General features: G+C 48.6%; 1 protein-coding gene across 1 annotated transcript; it reads left to right on the forward strand.

The window, feature by feature from the left end:
* The first annotated feature begins 9,267 nt into the window (after positions 1-9,267).
* On the forward strand, positions 9,268-19,773 carry Gpr83 (G protein-coupled receptor 83). Its single transcript, NM_080411.2, is given in 4 exon segments — positions 9,268-9,957; positions 13,573-13,698; positions 15,663-15,796; positions 17,059-19,773. Coding segments are annotated over 4 exon segments (1,269 nt in total). The 5' UTR covers positions 9,268-9,573; the 3' UTR covers positions 17,684-19,773.
* Positions 19,774-20,364: the final 591 nt, after the last annotated feature.

Genomic DNA, 20,364 nt, shown 5'->3' on the forward strand with positions numbered 1-20,364 from the left:
AGTAAGAGCTGGCCCTGTGCCAGGCACCAAGCCAAGTTCTGGTATAAAAGGCAAAGGCAGGTGCTTACCCTTAAGAAAGCTGTGAGAAAAGTCAGCAAGAGTCAGCTACCACACCATGTAGCAAAATGCTGGTGTGGATGAGAGGGCCAGGTGAAAACATCCTGGAGGAGAGGGCAGGTGAGTCCAGTCAGGGGTCCAGGAGGAGAGGGCAAGGTGAGTCCAGTCAGGGGTCCAGGAGGAGAGGGGGCAGGGTGAGTCCAGTCAGGAGTCCAGGAGGAGAGCGGGCAGGGTGAGTCCAGTCAGGGGTCCAGGAGGAGAGGGCAGATGAGTCCAGTCAGGGGTCCAGGAGGAGAGGGGCAGGGTGAGTCCAGTCAGGAGTCCAGGAGGAGAGGGGGCAGGGTGAGTCCAGTCAGGAGTCCAGGAGGAGAGGGCAGATGAGTCCAGTCAGGAGTCCAGGAGGAGAGGGGGCAGGGTGAGTCCAGTCAGGAGTCCAGGAGGAGAGGGCAGATGAGTCCAGTCAGGGGTCCAGGAGGAGAAGGGCAGGGTGAGTCCAGTCAGGAGTCCAGGAGGAGAGGGGGCAGGGTGAGTCCAGTCAGGAGTCCAGGAGGAGAGGGCAGGTGAGTCCAGTCAGGGGTCCAGGAGGAGAGGGGACAGTGTGAATCCAGCCAGGGGTCCAAGAGCTTTGCAGAACTCACTTGCTGTTCAGAATTTTTATTTAGCAATTAAGCCACTAGGTGTCATATAAACGGTATGGTTGTTTTTCTCACATAATTTAAATTATATTTTTATTACTCTACCCTTAATCAAAATCTCTCAAAATGTCAGGTGAATCTTTGAAATAGTCTGAACTAGTGGGCCAAAATGTGACTCACATTCCAATCTGTGTGTTTACTGCAAGATGAGCCTCTCTTAACTCCAAAGCGTGGCCATCAGCTTCCTACACCACAGTGGCCATTCTCAGTCCCAGTGCCTGCAAGCCAGACTCAAGTATAATTGCTAGACATTGTCTTTATCATAGCACGAATCTAATAAAATAGAAGTCTATAAAATGAAAATGGAGAAAAAGATAACTTCCTTTCTGGAGCTGGGAATTAATGCTCCCCAAAAGGTATTTTTAAAAGTCTTATTAAAGCATATTTTTTCAAAAGCGTATGCCAAATGACAGCTATAGCTTCATCTTGAGAAGGTGGTTGCACATCTGCCTGTTGGTGCTTCTAGAAGCATCCTTTTAAAATATTTTATCTTTTAAATTATGTTTGCTCAGTATATGTGTGTATCTGTGAGCCTGTGTGTGTGTGTGTCTGTCTCTCTCTCTGTGTGTGTGTGTGTGTGTGTGTGTGTCTGTGTTTATACAATCCACAGTACATGTGGAGATCAGAGGAAAACTTGTAGGAATTAGAACTCATGGTCAAACTTAGGTAGGTCTTGGGATAGAGAATAAGCAATTTTACCACTGAGCCATCTCCCAGCCCCACCTAGAAACATTTTTTTAATAAAATTTTGATTCGGTATTTTTTAAAAACACTTTAATCACCATTCTTCCTTTATAAGATGCAATATTGCTCAAGTAACTGAAAAATTCAGTAAATTATCCTCTTTCAAGTTCTTATTTGAAACAAAGCACACAGCAGGAATAAGAGAAGCAGAAAAATAGCTCAATGACAATTAGCATAAAATTAGAGCTGGTGCTGGAAAAATGAGTGGAATGGAAATGCAATCCCATAACACCAGCTCCAGGTCTGCCTGCCGGGACTGTGTCATGGCTTCATCATGCAAGATGGAGCGAAGAAATGTCCGAGCGCTTAACCCACGGCAGAGTCCTGGAAGACGGAGACGCATGTGCCTTTTAACTTTAGTATGTGAAAGCATGTGCGTGTGTATGGCATGTGTGAGGCGCGTGTATATGGTGCACACGTGTGTGAGGTACACATGTGTATGGTGTATGCATGTGTGTGTGTGTGCAGGTGTGTATGCACATAGAGCCAGTTCAGGAAGCCACTCTCCCCCTTACTCCTTTGAAGCACTGTCATTCACTGAACCTGGAACTCAAGGTCAGTTTGTTGCTGTTGTTATTGTTGTTGTTGTTGTTTTGTTTTGTTTTTTGCTAAGCTGGCAGCCAGTAATTCCCAGTAATTCTCCTGTCTCCACCACAACCCCTCATTCTGAGGTGACAGGCCTTTGTGGACATGGCTTTTGTGGCTGTTTGGCTGTTGTTCTGGTCCTTCTGCATATGCAACATGTACTCTTTAACTGCTGCTCTAATGTCCAGGGTCCTACATGACAGATGAAGTATCAGAGAAATGATTGTCTCACCCTGGTACCCTGCCTGCCTCAGGACGCATCCTCTACCTGGGTTCTGTGCTACACGGAAGAGATGGTGTTAGGAATAAGACAATTTCTGACCTGGGAGAACTAACAGTTTAGTGGGGAAAATGGTTCTGTTGCCACGACAAGATAAAAACAAGGAAAACTGAATGTGAGAGACTAGATGTGTGTTTGAGAGTCTATTATACAGGGTGATTTGCAGGCCCTCGATTAACTGTCCTTAGGGTCTCATAATAAAGGAGTTTAGAGATTCTTTATGGAAGAGGCCACATTAGAACTGGATCTTTGAGAGGAATTGGGTCGCAGAGATGGGTCGAGTGTGAGGACCTAAGATAGATTCTCAGAACTTATATAAAATGACTGTATTTGATATCATACCACTGGAGACTTGGAGACAAGTGAGTTCCCATTGTCCAACAAGCCTAGTCAGCTTGGTGAGTTCCAAGTTCCAGAGAAAGATGGCCTGTCTCAAAACCCAAGGTGAATAGTGCCAGAAGAATGACACCCAAAATTATCTTCTGGCCTTCATACATACATGTATACAAAACACGCACACACACACACACACACACACACCACACACACACACACATACAAAATTGTTTCTGGCTCTCAAGTGACAGGGGCAGTGGTCATAGGGTAGAAGCAGCATTTTTCAAGTACATCGAGAAACAGGTGAGATGCAGGTAACCTCAGATTCTCACCAGGTTAGATGGGAGACGGGGCAGTTATTAGAAGGGAAGGGAAGGATGAGAGAGAATGGGTAGTTCACGGCTTCCTACCAAGTATGTTAGTATTCAAGGTGAAAATGGCCAGTCAGCTATCACCGTCTGGGCTTTGCAGAAAGGTGGCCAGTGAGACGGATCTCGAGTCTGGTGAGTGACAGATGATAAAGTAATAGAGGTGGCTAGGGTCACCTAACCCCCCCCCCAGAGCTCCTGGGGACTAAACCACCAACCAATGAGTACACATAGAAGGACCCGTGACTCCAGCTACATATGTAGCAGAGGACGGCATTGTCCAGCATCAATAGGAGGAGAAGCCCTTGGTCCTGTGAAGGCTCGTTTCCCCAGTGTAGGGGAATGCCTGGGTGTTGAGGTGGGAGTGGGTGGGTAGAAGTGGGAGCACCCACATAGAAGCAGGAAAGGGGGAGTAGGTGTGGGAGATGGGGGAAAGGGAATAGATAACATTTGAATTGTAAATACATAAAATATCCAAGAAAAAGAAAAATTTTTAAAAAGTACATTTGAATCAAAAGAAGCAGATCATGGAGGATGGTACCCTGGAAACCCCGCCCACGTTGTGGATATACATCTTTAGCCATTATACTGGTGCAGCCTGGTGACTCGAGGTCTATCCCTGGGACCCAAGTGAAGGTGGAAGGACGGAACCAGTCTTTCAGATTGGCCTGTACACATGTGCTTTGGCACCCCGAGCACACACCAGCACACATCACGCATGCACCCACAAAATTATACATATAAAGTACAGGCTAATGCTGAGAGTGGGGACACATGCATGTGATTCTAAAACTCAGGAGGCAGAGGCGGAAGCACCGCCACACACGTGAGACCAGTCTGGTGTGTGGAGCAAGCCCCATGCTGGCCCAGACTGCAGAGTGAGAGCCACCCAGAGCGCAGTATTCTAACCACACCAGGCTCACCTTGGATTCCCAAACTGTAAATGCCCCTTGGGTACACTTCCTTTTCCTTATGCTAGGCATCCTTGTACTCTGCCTCCAGTGTCTCGCTTGGCTTGTCCATGGTTTTGATGATGTTGTTGTTGCTGCTGCTGTTGTTGCTGTTGTTGCTGTTGTTGTTGTTGCTGCTGTTGTTGTTGCTGTTGCTGCTGTTGTTGTTGCTATTGTTGTTGCTGTTGTTGTTGCTGCTGCTGTTGTTGTTGTTGCTGTTGTTGTTGTATGTTGGAGCAATTCTTCGGCAGTACTTGGCATTTCAGACTTGTTTGGTTCCTTTCCAAGAGTGTGGTCACCTGTGGTGGGTAATCTTGATTATCGGCTTGACTGGATGGAGAGACACACAGGGAGGGGTGATGGTGAGGCAGGAACGGGGGTTCTGTGCTCTTCAGACCTCTACCTGCTGTCTTGGGGGTGTTGGCTCCTCTGGGAACCCTAAGAAAGCTGGGATGCTGGCCACGTCCTGGAAGAGCACACTGTTTCACTTGTTGTCCAGACTCTGTTGGACCGTCTGGGCCTGGGGAGATTCAGACAGCAGTTGGAGCAGTCTGTGAGGCTGGGCCACCTGGGACTAGCCTCTTTGAAGCTGTCAAAGATATGGGTTTTGCAGGAACACCTGGAACTGGCAGGTTTCTGGAACAGATATGTATCGGGGCAGACGATAAAGTTAAGGGGTTTAGGGGAGGGGGCTTTTTTCTTAGGTGTGCATTTGAAAATTTTAGGACATGGTTCTGGTAACTTGGTGAGGGAAGTCCCAAGACCAGTGAAGGGGAGGGGGAAAAGCATACCTTTAGCAACAGGAAGTAGGGGAGAAACTCAGGTTGGGGGGGGGGGCTTAGGCTGCTGATTGACAGGAGTGCTTATCTGGAGTCCGACTGACCCAGTAGAGGTGGATTCAAGTCGATTCTCTGAAGCTTATAAGAATGTCTTCAGTTTATAGAAAGATTAAAGCTTTAGATGTGTTAGTATCACCACTGTTTGCAATGTGCACTGAAACCCATGTTGCAGAAAAGGAAATAAACTCACACCTTTGAGTCACTGTAGAAACTCAGGGCATGAAGTGATTCCGTATGAAAAGGGTGAGGGAGCCATCTTCCCTCTATCTGGAGGATGAGGAGACATAGCTTGCCAGAACTCCACTAACCAGTGTTAAAACTCTGAACTTCTGAAGTCTTGATATAACAACAGTACAGAGAAGGAAAGACACCAGAAAGGTGTTTTTCATTTTTATTTGCCTTAAGACACTTTCTTAGACCTTTACAAATTGCATTTATATACCTTAAAACATCTTCTCAGACTCTCACAACTTAAGTGTTTGTATCCTCAGACCTCACACAAATTTTACACCTTTTTTTCTATGCAGTCATTTACAGGAGATACATGTGACTGATTAATGAGAGCAGTCATTACAAACTGAATTTCTTTAAATAAAGGAATGGTGAAAAGTTACAATGAAGTCTGTTTTGTGGGCTTATCTCTTTTTCAAGTCTAGTAGCAAAGTAAACAGTGTCTAGACCTCATGTTAGCTCTAGGAAAGTGAGACCTGGGGGGTGGTGTTTACTCATGAAGAGAACTGAGAAGGCAGAAGCCTTGGCTGCTGCTGTTCCACTGACAAGGCCATCACTAGCCTAGTTGTCTACACAATCAGAGACCTGAGAAGGATGACTTTTACCTGCGTAAGGAGGAAGTACAGACCAAGCAGCTTTTGAATCTATTAAAAATGGCAGGCTCACCAGCTGCCTGGACAATCAATCACCCTAGGTTCCTCCATGGTCATGTGGGGCAGACCTCCAGGTTCCAGGACAGCATCAGTCTTTGGCCTCCAGGCTCCAAAGAGCTGACAGATTTTCCTGTGGAGTAGGAAGTTGGGAGGACTGGCCTAGTGGCAAAGAAGGGCGGTTGACTCTCCAGTGTCCTACCAATCCACAGTTTAGACAGGGTCCTGGTAGCTGGGGAGGTTTCATCCAATGGTCAGCTTTGTCACATTTAAAGCAAGCTCCAAGTGGAGGTTCTTCTGTCCATCATCTTCTTTGGAGGAGATTAGGGGTGCTGCCAGGAGCTATCATGAAAAGCTTTTTATTAAACATTTTAAATACTATATCCAGCAGATCCCTCGAAGAGTTTGAGAACCATTGATCTATTACGTGCATATAAACTGGTCAGACTTTGCTTGTCTCTAGTCGTTTGTTTTAGGCTTAAATTTAAAGACATGTATGAGCGGTAAGCAAAGCTTATCTCTGTAATTAATTACACTAGTTCTTAGCATGGCTACATGTATAGTTCTGAACACATTGAAGAATTTGGTCGTTCGTAGGGTGACTGTTAATTTGCATGTCTTAATCATCTTTAACAGTTTTCAATAAGTTAATAGATTTTATATTAGGTTTTTGCATACAGGTTAGGATTTTGCAGCTTTATCTCTGTTAGGTTTAGCCTTAAAAAAATCAAACACACCTTATTTATCAAATATCAAACACGTTGTTTCAAGAAGCTTGGTGTTGACCAATTATCAAAGACATACTAACTTAAGTGTAAGTCTCCAATCAGCTTTTGTTATTCTGAATAGACCTTTATAACCTTAAATTTTTATCATTATATAGAGTATATTGTAAACCAGACTTGAATCACACATATTGTATGTTGTAGCAAATATAACCTTAAATTTTACCATCATAAAAAATCTATACCAACATAATATATTTGAGACTTGCTACTTCTTAGTCTGAAAGGGAGATACAATGATAGACAGCACTCATCCAGACTAAGAATGTTTCAATTGTTGCCATGTGGTCATCTAAACACAGTGAAGTCACCACGGGCATGTGCTCCTTAGCCTTAGCAAAGATGGTTGGCAGCCATGTGGCTGCTTACTTCCTGATGAGGTCACCAGCCAAGAGCCACAAGGCTGCTATTTAAAAACATGTTTTCCTAGTATGTGTGTGTATTACGTACACATATACAAACAGAAGTGAGTCCAAGTTACATACACATACATACATATATCTCAAGCGGGTTGATTACATACACACACACACACACACACACACACACACACAGAGAGAGAGAGAGAGAGAGAGAGAGAGAGAGAGATCTATGTATAGATGTTTAATTATAAGCCTTTTGTTTTAAGTTTAAAGCCAAATTTTGTTACATAGGTTATAGATTTTTAAACCACACCCAATGAACAACTTGCAAATTGTGAGATAAGAGTATACAGCATAATCTTTAGAGTTTTTTTTTTTTTTGAGTGGCAGAGTGCAAAGAAATCATAGCGATGAAAGATTTTTAAGAGTGTGGGGTAGACCCTTAGAGGCAAGAGACTTCTGGAATTGTAGAACAGAGCAAGTTTAGATATAAGATATTTAGGGATCCTTTATCTAGGCAGTTGCAGTAGTTAGACTTTGGAAATCAAGTTCCCCATATTTATTTATTTATTTATTTTGCCATTGATCTGTACTGAGCCAAGCTGCTGTAGTAGAGCCTGAGCCGTGAAGGAAGGAGGACCGGAAGATGAGCACTGCGTGGCTGTGTTCCTATGAGCTCCAAGAGGGGACGGAGCGTTGAAGCTGCAGGAGTGAGTGTGGGCAGCTCCTGGGGGACGCAAGGAAACAGAGGCCAGGAAGGCACAAGGAGAGACAGAGCAGGTGACTCTAAGTGAGAGAAGGCAAGGCCAAAAGAAAGAATCCCAGGCTGCCAAGAGCGGGGCTGCAGCTCCTGAGAGACCCAGACAGGTATAAGCAGGAGGACAGATAGCAAGGGAAAATGGAGATGTCCGTGGATACAGTGGCCAGAGGCGCAGCAGGCTGCAGAAGTCAGAGAAGCACAAACATGCCTACACCGAGGACACAGCGGGCCAGAGCGAAGCAGTAGCCGAAGAATCGGACTCCAGACTTTGGAATCAAATTCAGGAACAAATGATCCTGAGAGTTTGATTAGCAGCTTGGTTCAGAGTGGACAATGCCAGGGAGAGCAGGTGTGTGTGGGTGTGTAACACTGCAACTGGCCATCCCCTTCGCTTTCCCGCTCCTGCTAGGTGGACTTGGACTCCTACTCTGCAACAAACTTACAGATTCATCAACTATAACTTAAAGACAGGAAATTTACAAAGTCTGTGAAGGACGTGGTGGGGAGACAGGCAGAAACAGGGATTGGAGCCGAGAAAAAAAGAAATAGAAAATGGGGAATTCCTTTCTCTTCCCTGACTTGATCGGCAGCATTTGGGTTGGTTATCTAAGAGGCTGCTCACCAGGGTCAGATGACACACTAGATGCCCTAAGTTGGACACTAGGTGGGGTGGTCTGAGGTCCTGCAAGAGGCATCCCGCAGGGGAGACAGGAGGTGGATGACGCAGTTCCCACGGAGGAATGGGGTTGTCTATCAAGATAGGGACATGCACAAGTAAATAGGGGTCTCTGAGAGGGACGGAAGGGGCAGGTGAGGAACAAGAGGGGGAAACCAAAGTCTGCCAAAGTATGCATGACATGAAAGCAGGAAGAACTACTTCACCAGAGGAAGGGAACCAGGAAGAGGAGTGAAGGAGGAGGGTGGAAAAGAATAAAAAGTGCATATGCATGAGAAGTATTCATGACACTCTCATGAAGAAAGCCATTGCTGTGTATGCTAGCTATCAGAAAACTTCTCACTGGAGGAATGGGTGGGTGGCTGAGAGGCAGCGCCCACAAGTCCATGGTGGCAAAGCTGCTGTTTCCAGAGGAGTGGACAGAATGGAGCTTTTTATCTCTTCTGCTCCTTGAATGTGTCAGGAAGTGTTTGAAGGCTGTTCAAAAAAAAAAAAATAGGCCTTTACTAAGCCCCCCAGCGAATCTTAAGGTCCAAACGGAGAGGAAACATTCCAGGTCTATTTCAGGATTTGCCGCACCTTAATATCGGGAATGTGCCAAGGCTACAGATGGAAACCAACGTGGGATCCTCGGAATGCACAGACCCGTCCTTTCAGTGTGGCCCCACATAGTCCCCAAGGCTGTTTGCACCCGTCTGCTGTCTTGTTGTACAGAAAGCTTGCGAGCTCGAGGGAGGGGGCTGCTGGAGTCTGGGCTGCTGCCGGGTAGCAGAGCTGGGGAGACAGTGCGAGCAGCGCTGGGAACTGCGGTGCTGCCAGAAGGGAGCGGGGCAGCTGGAGCCGAGCGCGTCACGGGAGCGAAGAGACGCTGCACGGCCCTATAGGCGGAGACGCTCTGGCCCCTGCCCGAGCAGAGGTATAAAAGTGCTGTGAGAATCGGGTGAGCGCCACCGAGGACCGAGGTGGGTGACAGTCCGCACAATCCCTAGGTTCCCTAGGATCCCTAGGTTTTCCGGAGTTCTCCCTGCGGTCCGGACCCTCCTGAGGATCTCGGTTGTCTCCCCATCCAGGACCTGGCGTCCCCAGGTTCTCTCGGAGGTCGGGGCTCCCTCTATGCTTCGCGCCCCTCGAGTCCAGGTTCCCTCTGTGGTGCGGACTCCTCTAGCCCGGTGCGCTCAGCGCCCCGCACCCAGTCTCCTCATACGGAGCCTGGCGGGGAGTCCGGACCTTGTGCCCAGAGCTGCAGTGGTTGGACATGAATGTCCCTCCTGTCCTGCTTCTTTTTCTTCTGTCCTCCGTGAGAGCCACTGAGCAGCCGCAGGTCGTCACTGAGCATCCCAGCATGGATGCAGCCCTGACCGGAGCCAATGCCTCGCACTTCTGGGCCAACTACACTTTCTCTGACTGGCAGAACTTCGTGGGCAGGAGACGCTATGGGGCTGAGTCCCAGAACCCCACAGTGAAAGCCCTGCTCATCGTGGCCTACTCCTTCATCATTGTCTTCTCGCTCTTCGGCAATGTCCTGGTCTGTCATGTAATCTTCAAGAACCAGCGTATGCACTCGGCCACCAGCCTCTTCATCGTCAACCTGGCAGTGGCAGACATCATGATCACATTGCTCAACACGCCCTTCACTTTGGTAAGGAAAGGTCCTCCTGGGCTCAGTCTCGTCTCCTCCCGCCAGTCTGTCTCTTCCAGATCCTCCCCACCTCCAGGCTCTCCCACCCTACTCCTTCACTTGCTCTGTTCGGCCAACCCAGCCTTAGTTTTGTGTTCCTGCCTTAATCCTTGGGTCTCCTTTCTCTCCTGACACGAACCAATATTCCTTCCAGCTCTGTCTTTCCTTTGCTCTTTCTTTCCCCCCTCCATTTCCAAACCAGAGTTCCTGCAACTGGTAGCACTGATTCAAAGAGTCAAGTGTCTGCAGTTGGCGCTAAGGGACTGACCGTTCTGTTTCCCGTCTTTGGTCACAGACATTTGGAAGTAGCAAACAGTAAACCAGGTCCCTGAAGTTTTACAGAGGCTGTTACCCCGACCCTCTCTTCAGCCTGTGAGAAACCCGCCTCCCAGCCATACGGTGCTGCTGCTGGGTCATTTGAGACAGCAACTGTTAGCTGTTAATGGAGTCTGAAACGTCTTTCTCTGTGCTAGTGGGTTAAGCTGTGTTCCCGCTATGGCTTGATAGCAAACCCCAGTGTAAGAGCTGTGCTGTGAGGGAGTAATGGTGAGATGGCCTGGAGCCTCAGGGCTGGGACATTTGTGCAGAGGATGCAGGTGGCTCCCTCTCTGGGTCTCTATGTGGCTATGTGGCATTACTGATGTTGTTTCTGTCCCTCAGGGACCAGGGAGCTTCATGGATGGTTTGAAACAGTGAAAGTATGGCTGAGAAATCCTGCTGACAGCCAGCTCATCTCTAGAGTGGAGCCATGCCCTTATCAACTTATGGAATAACTTGTTGTTAAAGTTATTAGCCAAGAAGAATATCCATCCATCCACCCATCCACCCATCCACCCATCCATCCATCCATCCACCCATCCACCCATCCATCCACCCATCCATCCATCTACCCATCCATCCATCCACCCACCCATCCATCCATCTACCCATCCATCCATCCATCCATCCACCCATCCATCCATCCATCCACCCACCCATCCATCCACCCATCCATCCATCCATCTACCATCCACCCATCCATCTACCATCCATCCATCCATCCATCCACCCATCCATCTACCATCCATCCATCCATCCACCCATCCATCTACCATCCATCCATCCATCCACCCATCCATCTACCATCCATCCACCCATCCATCTACCCATCCATCCATCCATCCATCCATCCACCCATCCACCCACCCGCCCATCCATCCATCCATCCATCCATCCATCCATCCATCCATCCATCCATCCATCCAGGGTGTTGCCATGTGCACACAGGTTATGAGAACTGGGAGGAAGGGTCTTCAAATCCCTCAGCCTGCTCACCACAGCCTTCCCACTTGGGTGAGGCATTGCCTTTGGCTGCTTGGTGTTGGTAACCCTCCTGGGCCCCCCTTCTTAGCCACTGTGCTCACAGCAGTTAGCATGAAGACTGACTCTGATCGTTGAGACAATAGCAAAACATTGTTGATGGTTCCCATGACAGAGACATGCAGACAGTGTAGTGAAGCCTGAAGGAGGCAGGCCTTCGTTCCTTCCTAATAGGCAGTCAAAGGAGACTTTAAAAAGGATGTACCATTGCAACAGATCTGCAAGAGCTGGATCTCCACACAGCACAGAGGGAGCAGGCAGAGCAAAAGAAAGGAGCCTCTGAGGTTCACCTTATGTTGAGGGAGCACGGAGTGGCTGGGTGAAGCTGGAGTGGGTCAGAAAGAGGCTGGGCCAGGCGTCAGGACTGGGCCTTTCTGCAGCCTCTGTCTGGGCAGCAGTGTTCTACCTGAACAGCATGAGGGCAAGCTCCAGAGAGAAGAGGGGGCTTCTGGGAGGTGGTGATGGCCCATCAGAAACAGGGTTGCTCACTTGCTGATCGTAGGGGGAGGCAGAGGGGTTGAAGATGCCCTGCTTCATAGGCTCCATGACTCCTCCCAGTCACAGGACAAAGTCCTCCCAGTCACAGGACAGAGCCCCGATCTTCTTCTCCCTGTGGAGATGTAGCCAGACTTGACGCAACATTCCTGTATACACACCAGGCAAACAGCCCACTCCTCAGTTCCCAGCAGAGCCTGATCCAGGGCTGGTGGCTTTTATCCCAGTTTCCACACATGTGAGTTCTTGCCCATCTTACACACCCCCTGGTGCAGTAGCAATGGCAACTTAGAGGGGCTAAGTACAGCACGGTGTGCCTGCCGCGCACCATTTCTCTATCGTGCACGATCTCTATGACCACCTGTGGGGAGCTGCTGCACACGTGCAGGGGGGAGGCTCAGAGACCCTAAAGTGGGAGTACACGAGCCACGCTGAGGAAAATGCCGGTGCGCCACGCTTCAGCACAGCACCTGGAATGTTCCTTGGCTGGGAAGGCTGAGAAACCTCCTGAGAGGATGCTCCTTGGATACCAATAAGAAGCATAACTGTGTCAGTCAAGGCTGGTCCATTCTGATCTAAGATGACAGCAGGAAGGGACAAAAAACTCCTCCATCGATTTCTCCCTTTGCGCATTTCACTCCCTCTCCCATGATCCTCCCTGGACCAGACAAACCTTGTTCACAATTGATGCTCCGTTTCTCCTGGGCACAAGACATTCCTCACAGGAACTGCTCCAGGCCCATATACGCACCCAGCCCTTCATGGTGCTGAGGGAGGACTTTGTGTTTCCCAAGGGTACCATTTCTCCCCACTGTAACCTTCACCTTCCCAGATTCTTCTGTCCCAGCTGATCAGCTGCACTATGGCCATAGATGTGGGGCTGGGGTGTATGTAGTTCTGTGATAGATCGCTTACACAGTATGTATGGCTCTAGGGTGGATCACTTATACATGTGCACATGCACATACACACACACACACCACATGCACAGACACATGCATACACACACATACCACACATACACAAATACATACACACAAGCACATGCACACATGCACACATGCACATATACACACACCATGCACATACACACACACACACACACACATAAGCACATGCACACACACACACACACACACCACACACACACACACACACACACACACACACACACACACACCTTCTAAGCACATTGGACATGCTATGTTGTAACTTTTTGGAGACATTTTTCCCACAAGGCCATGTTCCATTCAGCCAAGAAAGAATTTTATTACACTTTAAAATGCCAGCTTCCCATTTCTAAAAATTACCTTTTAACAATTTGCTGTGCAATTCCTCCCATCTTCACAGATTTTACAATAAGCCTTTCAGGTGGGGATTTTGAAGCCAGTTTCTGAAAACGGAAAAACCGAGGTTAAAGGAGTTTATTGGCTAAGGCTGTGTGGCAATAAATAGAGATGAAATGCCAACCCCCAGAGCCCTGTTTTCCCAGCTCTCCCGATACCTGATGGCCCAGGGCCATGACTGTGGTTTGGTGAACTGAATGAACAAAAATGGCTTGTGCCGGGGAAAGCCCTGTGGTCTGTGGCACAGTAACTGGAAGATTTCTTGGCTAGGGAGCTGAGAAGTATCCTGAAGAGATGTTCTTCAAAGACCACTGAGAGCTGGCACTGGTACCAGCCAAGGCCTACTGATTACCCGCCATCTGTATTTTACCCACAGGTCCGCTTTGTGAACAGCACATGGGTGTTTGGGAAGGGCATGTGTCATGTCAGCCGCTTTGCCCAGTACTGTTCTCTACATGTCTCAGCACTGACCCTGACAGCTATCGCTGTGGACCGTCACCAGGTGAGAGCACCTGTCCCCAGCATCACCCTGCCCTCTCTGTCTATGCCTGCCTGGTGGGAATACTCAGACCACCGTGGTCTGTAGGGAATACCCAGGGACAGTGACTCATTCAGCCCCGCTGTCATCGTGTGTACTTGTCTCCTTGTTGATCTATTTGGGTGAGGACAGGAGGGACGTTAAACTCTTTGGTAGTTGTGAACTGTTATTTCCACTGGGTTGACATGAAGACTTGCCGCTGGTCCCCATCTCTGGATATAATGAATTATTTTGGTGGTAGAAAAGCAAACACAGAAAATCATAGATGGAAATGAAGAAGCAAATGTCTGCAGGTTGGAGAAGGCTTCAGATGGGACATGGAGAATCCCTGGCCAGACAGTGTAGGAGGAACACAAGCTAGTGTACCGATAACAGGAGCAGGTAGGGTTGGAAGTGTAGGAGTGGTGCCCCACGGGTGGTAGGCACTCAAAGATGACCCGAGGTCCTCCCTTGTGTAAGGGGCCAGCTCTGGGTCTGGTATATTGCACCCACAAACTCCATAATCCATCAACACAGATGGCTGATTATCTGGTGGTTCTCAACCTTCCTAGTGTGTGACCCTTTAATGCAGTTTCTCATGTTGTGGTGACCACCCCCAACCATAACATTAATCTGTCACTACTATAATTTTGCCAGTGAATGGTGTCTCAGTTTCTAAGGCCATCAGAATCCTGTGTTTTCTGATGGTCATGACCCACAGGTTGAAATCCACTCAACATAGATTAGACCATGTTAAAAATTAGGAAACAGGCCAGAAATGCACACACTTTCCCATGATCGTGTGACCAAGAATGACCACATTAGTCCAAAATCTGTCTGACTCCAAGACCGTGCTTTTAGCCCACTAGACTGCCCTACTCTGTAGTGATTTAAACAGACCCACAGAGCAAGTCTCCTCGGGATAAAGGGAACCGAAGTTTGCCCTGAGGTGACCCAAGAAGCCCAATAGAGAACTGAGTTCAAAGACTCATCTTTGAAGGCCCCATTCAGTGTGAGGGATGGCTTTCTAGTAAAACAGATGTTCAAAGTGGATAGAGCTGCCTAGGACAGTGTCCCATGTCACCAGCCACATCTAAATGCATCTGACGACAACTTGAAAAGAGTATTCTTAAAGGAATTTGCACATCAGATGAGGGGTGGGCTGCCCAAATTTGAGATTACTCTATTGTCAAAATGCCCTGATCACGTTAGAATCAGGTCCTTGTGTAGTGAAGGTGTGTCACGGCCAGTCGAGGAAGGTTAGCACGTAACTGTTCCTTCCTTCTAGCTAGCTTCCACCAATCCGATCAGAGATCTGGGCTACCGTTGCCCCAGAAACTAACCTCACGAGTGGAAATACTTTTTAGATTTCCACCATTATTCAAGCGTCTTCGAAGAGTTGACTGGCTGGAACACAATATTAATTCCAAGACACATTTTGGCGCCACGTCTGTGATACTGGTTCCCTTTGAAGTGCGTGGAAATCAGTCTGGGCTGGAGTTCAGCCGTGGCTTTAGTGGCTGGCATCAGATCAGCCCCCCACTCTTCTTGCAGTGGGTGACAAGAGAGTCCTTCTTATGGTCAGAGCCCTCTATGCCATCCAAGGTCTGGAACCATGGGAAGATGGCTGGGCTTTGAGGAGGCAGGGCTGAGCTTGGGATCCCTTCTGTCACCTTTGTGTCCTCCTTGTCACCTCACACTGCTCTTCTCCTTTACGAGAGACCTTGGAACTTCTAGGAGGCACTTGGAACTTCTAGGAGGCACAGAGTCCACATGGCACCCTCTTCCCATCCCTGGAGTTGAGCTGTGACCTCCCTTTAACTCCTCGGCTGCCTTGTCCCATGTAGGTGCCACCAAGGGATGTAACAGGTGCTCACCCTTTGATAAATAAGACCTGGATTCTTACCTGCTTTCGCCTTCAGCTGTGAGACCCCTCCCATGTTTTCTAGGTCATCATGCATCCCTTGAAGCCTCGGATCTCCATCACCAAGGGTGTCATATATATTGCTGTCATCTGGGTCATGGCTACCTTCTTCTCTCTGCCTCATGCCATCTGCCAGAAACTGTTTACCTTCAAGTACAGGTGAGACTTGTTAGTTGGAGTAGCGTGGGGCTCAAGGGAGAGCGTTACCTTCAAGTACAGGTGAGACTTGTTAGTTGGAGTAGCGTGGGGCTCAAGGGAGAGCGTATCATGCTGTCCTTCTCCAGAACAGACCTGGCCCACAGTCACTGGGACTAAACGGGAGCCCCCTCCGGATGTGACTCTTGCTGTCTGGCGTCTCTGCCTCCGTGAGCTATTGTAGACCGCCCCGTCGCTTCCTGGTCCATGCCAAGTCTTTGTATCCTCTTTTCAACTCAACCTTGCTCTCTAGGTTGCTTGCAAGGACAAGGCAGTAGTTACCAGGTTCTGCCACCAGGGGGCATGTGCTCACACAGATGGGGACGGGGCCCCCACTCAGCCCTGTTTAAAATAAGCACGATTTCCCGACTCACAGAACCTAGAAAGAAAGTAAGTGTGAGTATATGCTTCTGAGGCCGGATTCCCTATCTCCCCCACTACCCAGTGTGGACCTTAACATATGCTCTTACCAGATGAGAAGCTCCTTCTCTCAAACAGTTAAAAACAACAACAAAAACCTCAATCTACTCCATAATAGCCTGTCTCCATGGCAGACTGCACAGGAGGAAGAACTCTCCCGTTTTGAACTCATGATCTCTCTGAGTCGATCCCTAACTCCGCCTCCACATTACAAACCTGCAGTACATTTTCACCAACACTGAACAAAGGAGGGAACTTTGAGTGGTTTCGGCATCTTACCGCTTTCCACTGGGAGCAGCTCCTTCCCTCCTTCCGTTTCTTTCTAGACTGTGTAAGGGAGTTACTAAGGCCTGGGCATGGCTAGAGGCGTGTGTCCTTTACCACCCATTCTCCCGACCTTCCGCCTGTTTTAATGGTTGCTCTTAGAAGTGAGATCTGACTGAAAAGCAGACTCAAGAAAGAGGTGGTTTCCTGAGCAGGAACACTGACGCCTCATTCCTTCACGGATACATTCATTCCTTATTCATTCATTCACTCATTCACTCATTTGTTCATTGAATATTCGTGGGCCCACTGTGTGCGAGGGATGATACTAAGTTCAGGGGACACAGAGTCTGACGTCTTCCGGACCTCTATAAAATGTTCTGTGGAGAGACTGAAGCATGATGAGATGATTAGGGGACAGTCCCAAAAGGACTGTGACAGATGGGCCCAAGCCTTAGGTAGGGCCCTCCTCCCCAGGAAGTGGTAGCACTGATTCCCCCACTCATGTCGGCCATCTTCCTTTCCCCTCTCTCTTGGCTCAGTGAGGACATTGTGCGCTCCCTCTGCCTGCCGGACTTCCCAGAGCCAGCTGACCTCTTTTGGAAGTACCTGGACCTGGCCACCTTCATCCTACTCTACCTTCTTCCACTCTTCATTATCTCAGTGGCCTATGCTCGTGTGGCCAAGAAATTGTGGCTCTGCAACACTATTGGCGACGTGACCACAGAGCAGTACCTCGCCCTGAGACGCAAGAAGAAGACCACCGTGAAGATGCTGGTGCTTGTGGTGGTCCTCTTCGCTCTCTGCTGGTTCCCCCTCAACTGCTATGTCCTCCTTCTGTCCAGCAAGGCCATCCACACCAACAACGCCCTCTACTTTGCCTTCCACTGGTTTGCCATGAGCAGCACTTGTTATAACCCCTTCATCTACTGCTGGCTCAACGAGAACTTCAGGGTGGAGCTGAAGGCACTGTTGAGCATGTGCCAGAGGCCGTCCAAGCCTCAGGAAGACAGGCTGCCCTCCCCGGTTCCTTCCTTCAGGGTGGCATGGACGGAGAAGAGCCATGGTCGGAGGGCTCTGCTAGCTAATCACCACCTTCCCTCTTCCCAGATCCAGTCTGGGAAGACAGATCTGTCCTCTGTGGAACCCACTGTGGCCGTGAGTTAGGGGAAGCTGGAAGTGGTGGGAGAGGGTTCTGTCCTCTCACAATTGACCAGACTCAAGGTGTCGGAAAGTTCCCCAGAATCAGTGAGATGCTTGGGTTCCTAGGAACCTGTCCAGCACCCTCTGGTTTGCAAACCTTGTAGAAGATACCATGAGGTGTTGTGTGTGGATCTTTGAGCAAGAGCTCCGGAAGCCACCTCAGCTCCAGCAGAGGCTGGTTCAGTCAACCCCTGTCAGTTGTATAGCATCTGCCACCTTTGTCCTTCCTTCTGCTGAGCACCCACAGCAGGACCCGGGTCACATTATTGGTAGGCCTGACGCATGTGCTCAGAAAAGAACTTCACTAGCCAGGGAGAACAGGCATGGAGGCCTTCTGAAGTCATTGGGGCAAGTCCAATCACACAGCTTCAATGGCCTTGGCTCTGTCTATGCCAGACAGGGCCCATCTTGGTTTCTTAAAATAGAAATTAGCATTGCCATTTTGAAAAGGTCAAAAAGGGAAAGAAATTAATTCAGCCCCATCGATTTGTTAAAAAAAAAAAAGCCTGTTAATATGCTGTGAATTTATCTGTAACTTTGCCTTCTCTATGTGTGCACATTTGTACTTTTAAAGTCATGAACTACATGTATCCATTTAGATTGTAATAATTAGCAAGAAATAGGGATATATTGGAGTACTATTGAATTTCTCCATGACAAATGGGGTCCCTCAGCATATGAGAAGAGAAGAGAGGAGAGGAGAGGAGAGGAGGGTAGGGGAGGGGAGGGGAGAGGAGAGGAGAGGAGAGGAGAGGAGAGGAGAGGAGGGAAGAGGAAGGGAAGGGAGCGGAGGGGAGAGGAGAAGTAAGCAAGGTGAGGGTTGGATCAACTCTACCTTGTAACTAGTGATGGGTGGGGCCTGGCCCTCTCCTAGGTGGTTACCATCAAGATGAGCAGTGCACCAGAGAGCCGGGAGGTAGGCTCCCTTTCTCCTGACCCCCAGAAAGAAGAAGGGGTGAATCACTGTTCCCTTTTAATGGACAATGTGAGGACTTGCTTTCCAATAAGCTGGAAATAATTGTGCTTAGACACCTCATCTGCCCAAGATGTCTAGACAGGGCATTTTTCTCCATTGTCTGAATGATGAAAAACTTTTTCACACCAGTTCCTGAGAGAAGATTTCCCTGTCTACATCACCTGAGAAATTCATGTGTCATTTTTTAAAAACTTACAGGCTTCTTGAAGCCACTCTATTCCTCGAGGGCCCCTTTGTCAGAGAAATCTCATTCCAGGTGCCCAGTGACTTCGCCATCTTCCATGTGGTCCCGATGACTCTCAGTGTTCCCCACTGACAGCTGTGCCAGGCAGAACTGACTCCAATCCCCATGCCCAGAGCCATGGCTGCTGCTGCGCTAGCATCGGATTCCCACCTCCTCCTCACAGAGCCGCCACAGAGACAAGCCATCTTTGTGGAGCTGAGAGGGAAACTGAGGCTCAAGGGAGGAGAGGCTCATCCAAGACTCATTTAGAACTCTCAGTTGCTAACTGAAGCACAATCTGCTTAAGTCTGATTCCCTCTAACAAACCTGGGGGGTTGCTTAAACTAGTCTGTCCATAGGAGTGTTAGAAAAAAATCCAAGATAAAAAAAATGTCATCTATAGAACATCAGTTTGTTTAAAAAAAATGTTTTGGAGAGGGTAGATTTCCAAATATAAAGTGAGTTTTTGAGGCCACAGCTTCTGCATCTGTCCTATCTCTGTATTGTCAGCTGGTACCTGGGAGTTTCATCTTTCATGTGGCCAAGAAGAGTCATGGTACTAACCTGAGGACAGGCAGCAGCAACACACAGTGTGTCTTCCCCTAGGGACTTGTGGGAGGAGCTTCAGCCATAGCTCCCAGAGGGCAGCTGGAGACAGCACCCTGTCACAGAGTCAGCCATCAGATCTGCATCTCTTGTCCGTCCCCATCTGCTCCCTTCCTTGTATGCGTCGGAGCAGACGTGACTGGTAACAGTGACTGTGGTCTTTGTGAAGCCTGAGTTTTTCCAATATGCTGCAAAGTGTGCTTTATTGTGAGTCACCATAGGCGCAATAAAACCTCTCCTCTGTGTGCAGGCTGTACTTCTTGGACTGGTGATCGTGTCACAGATGGTAGCCTTTAAAACAGGATTGGCATGGATCATATGAGGAGTGCATGGAGATTCTCCATGTGAAGCTCAGAATTTTATCTTAGAAAGTCTGGGCACAGCGAAGGTGAGGAGAGCGCAGAGAGCCCTCTGACTCTCATTAAGAGCTGCCATGTCCCTCCTTGGTTGTGATGCACCTGCGCTGTATGCTTGAACCCTGAGCTACACTGGTCCCTGGTGATTTGGGAGGAAGCAAAGCCATTGCTGGAGCCTGGAGGCCTCCCATTAGCAGTGCACAGTAGACACGGCCTCCCCTCGTGTGCTTGATTGATGCTATGCTAGGTCTGGAGTGCCAGCATAGAGAATAACCCGAGGCCTTCACGCAACTCTAAAGCCAGTTTTAAAGACAGATGTAAACGAGGTGATCTGAAGAGCCTGAAGGCAATTTGATAGAAACGTAAGAGACGAGAGAAGGGAGCTCAGGTTTGTGGATGTTTCCTCATGGCGTAGATGCCTTCGAGTTCATGACCTCACCCTCCCTGCCTTCTCTGGGGTGGGCATCGGTATTTCTCTGAAGAA

The sequence above is a fragment of the Rattus norvegicus genome, chromosome 8, assembly GCF_021556685.1.
Source record: "Rattus norvegicus strain SHRSP/BbbUtx chromosome 8, alternate assembly SHRSP_T2T, whole genome shotgun sequence".
NCBI classification, from domain to species: Eukaryota; Metazoa; Chordata; class Mammalia; order Rodentia; family Muridae; genus Rattus; species Rattus norvegicus.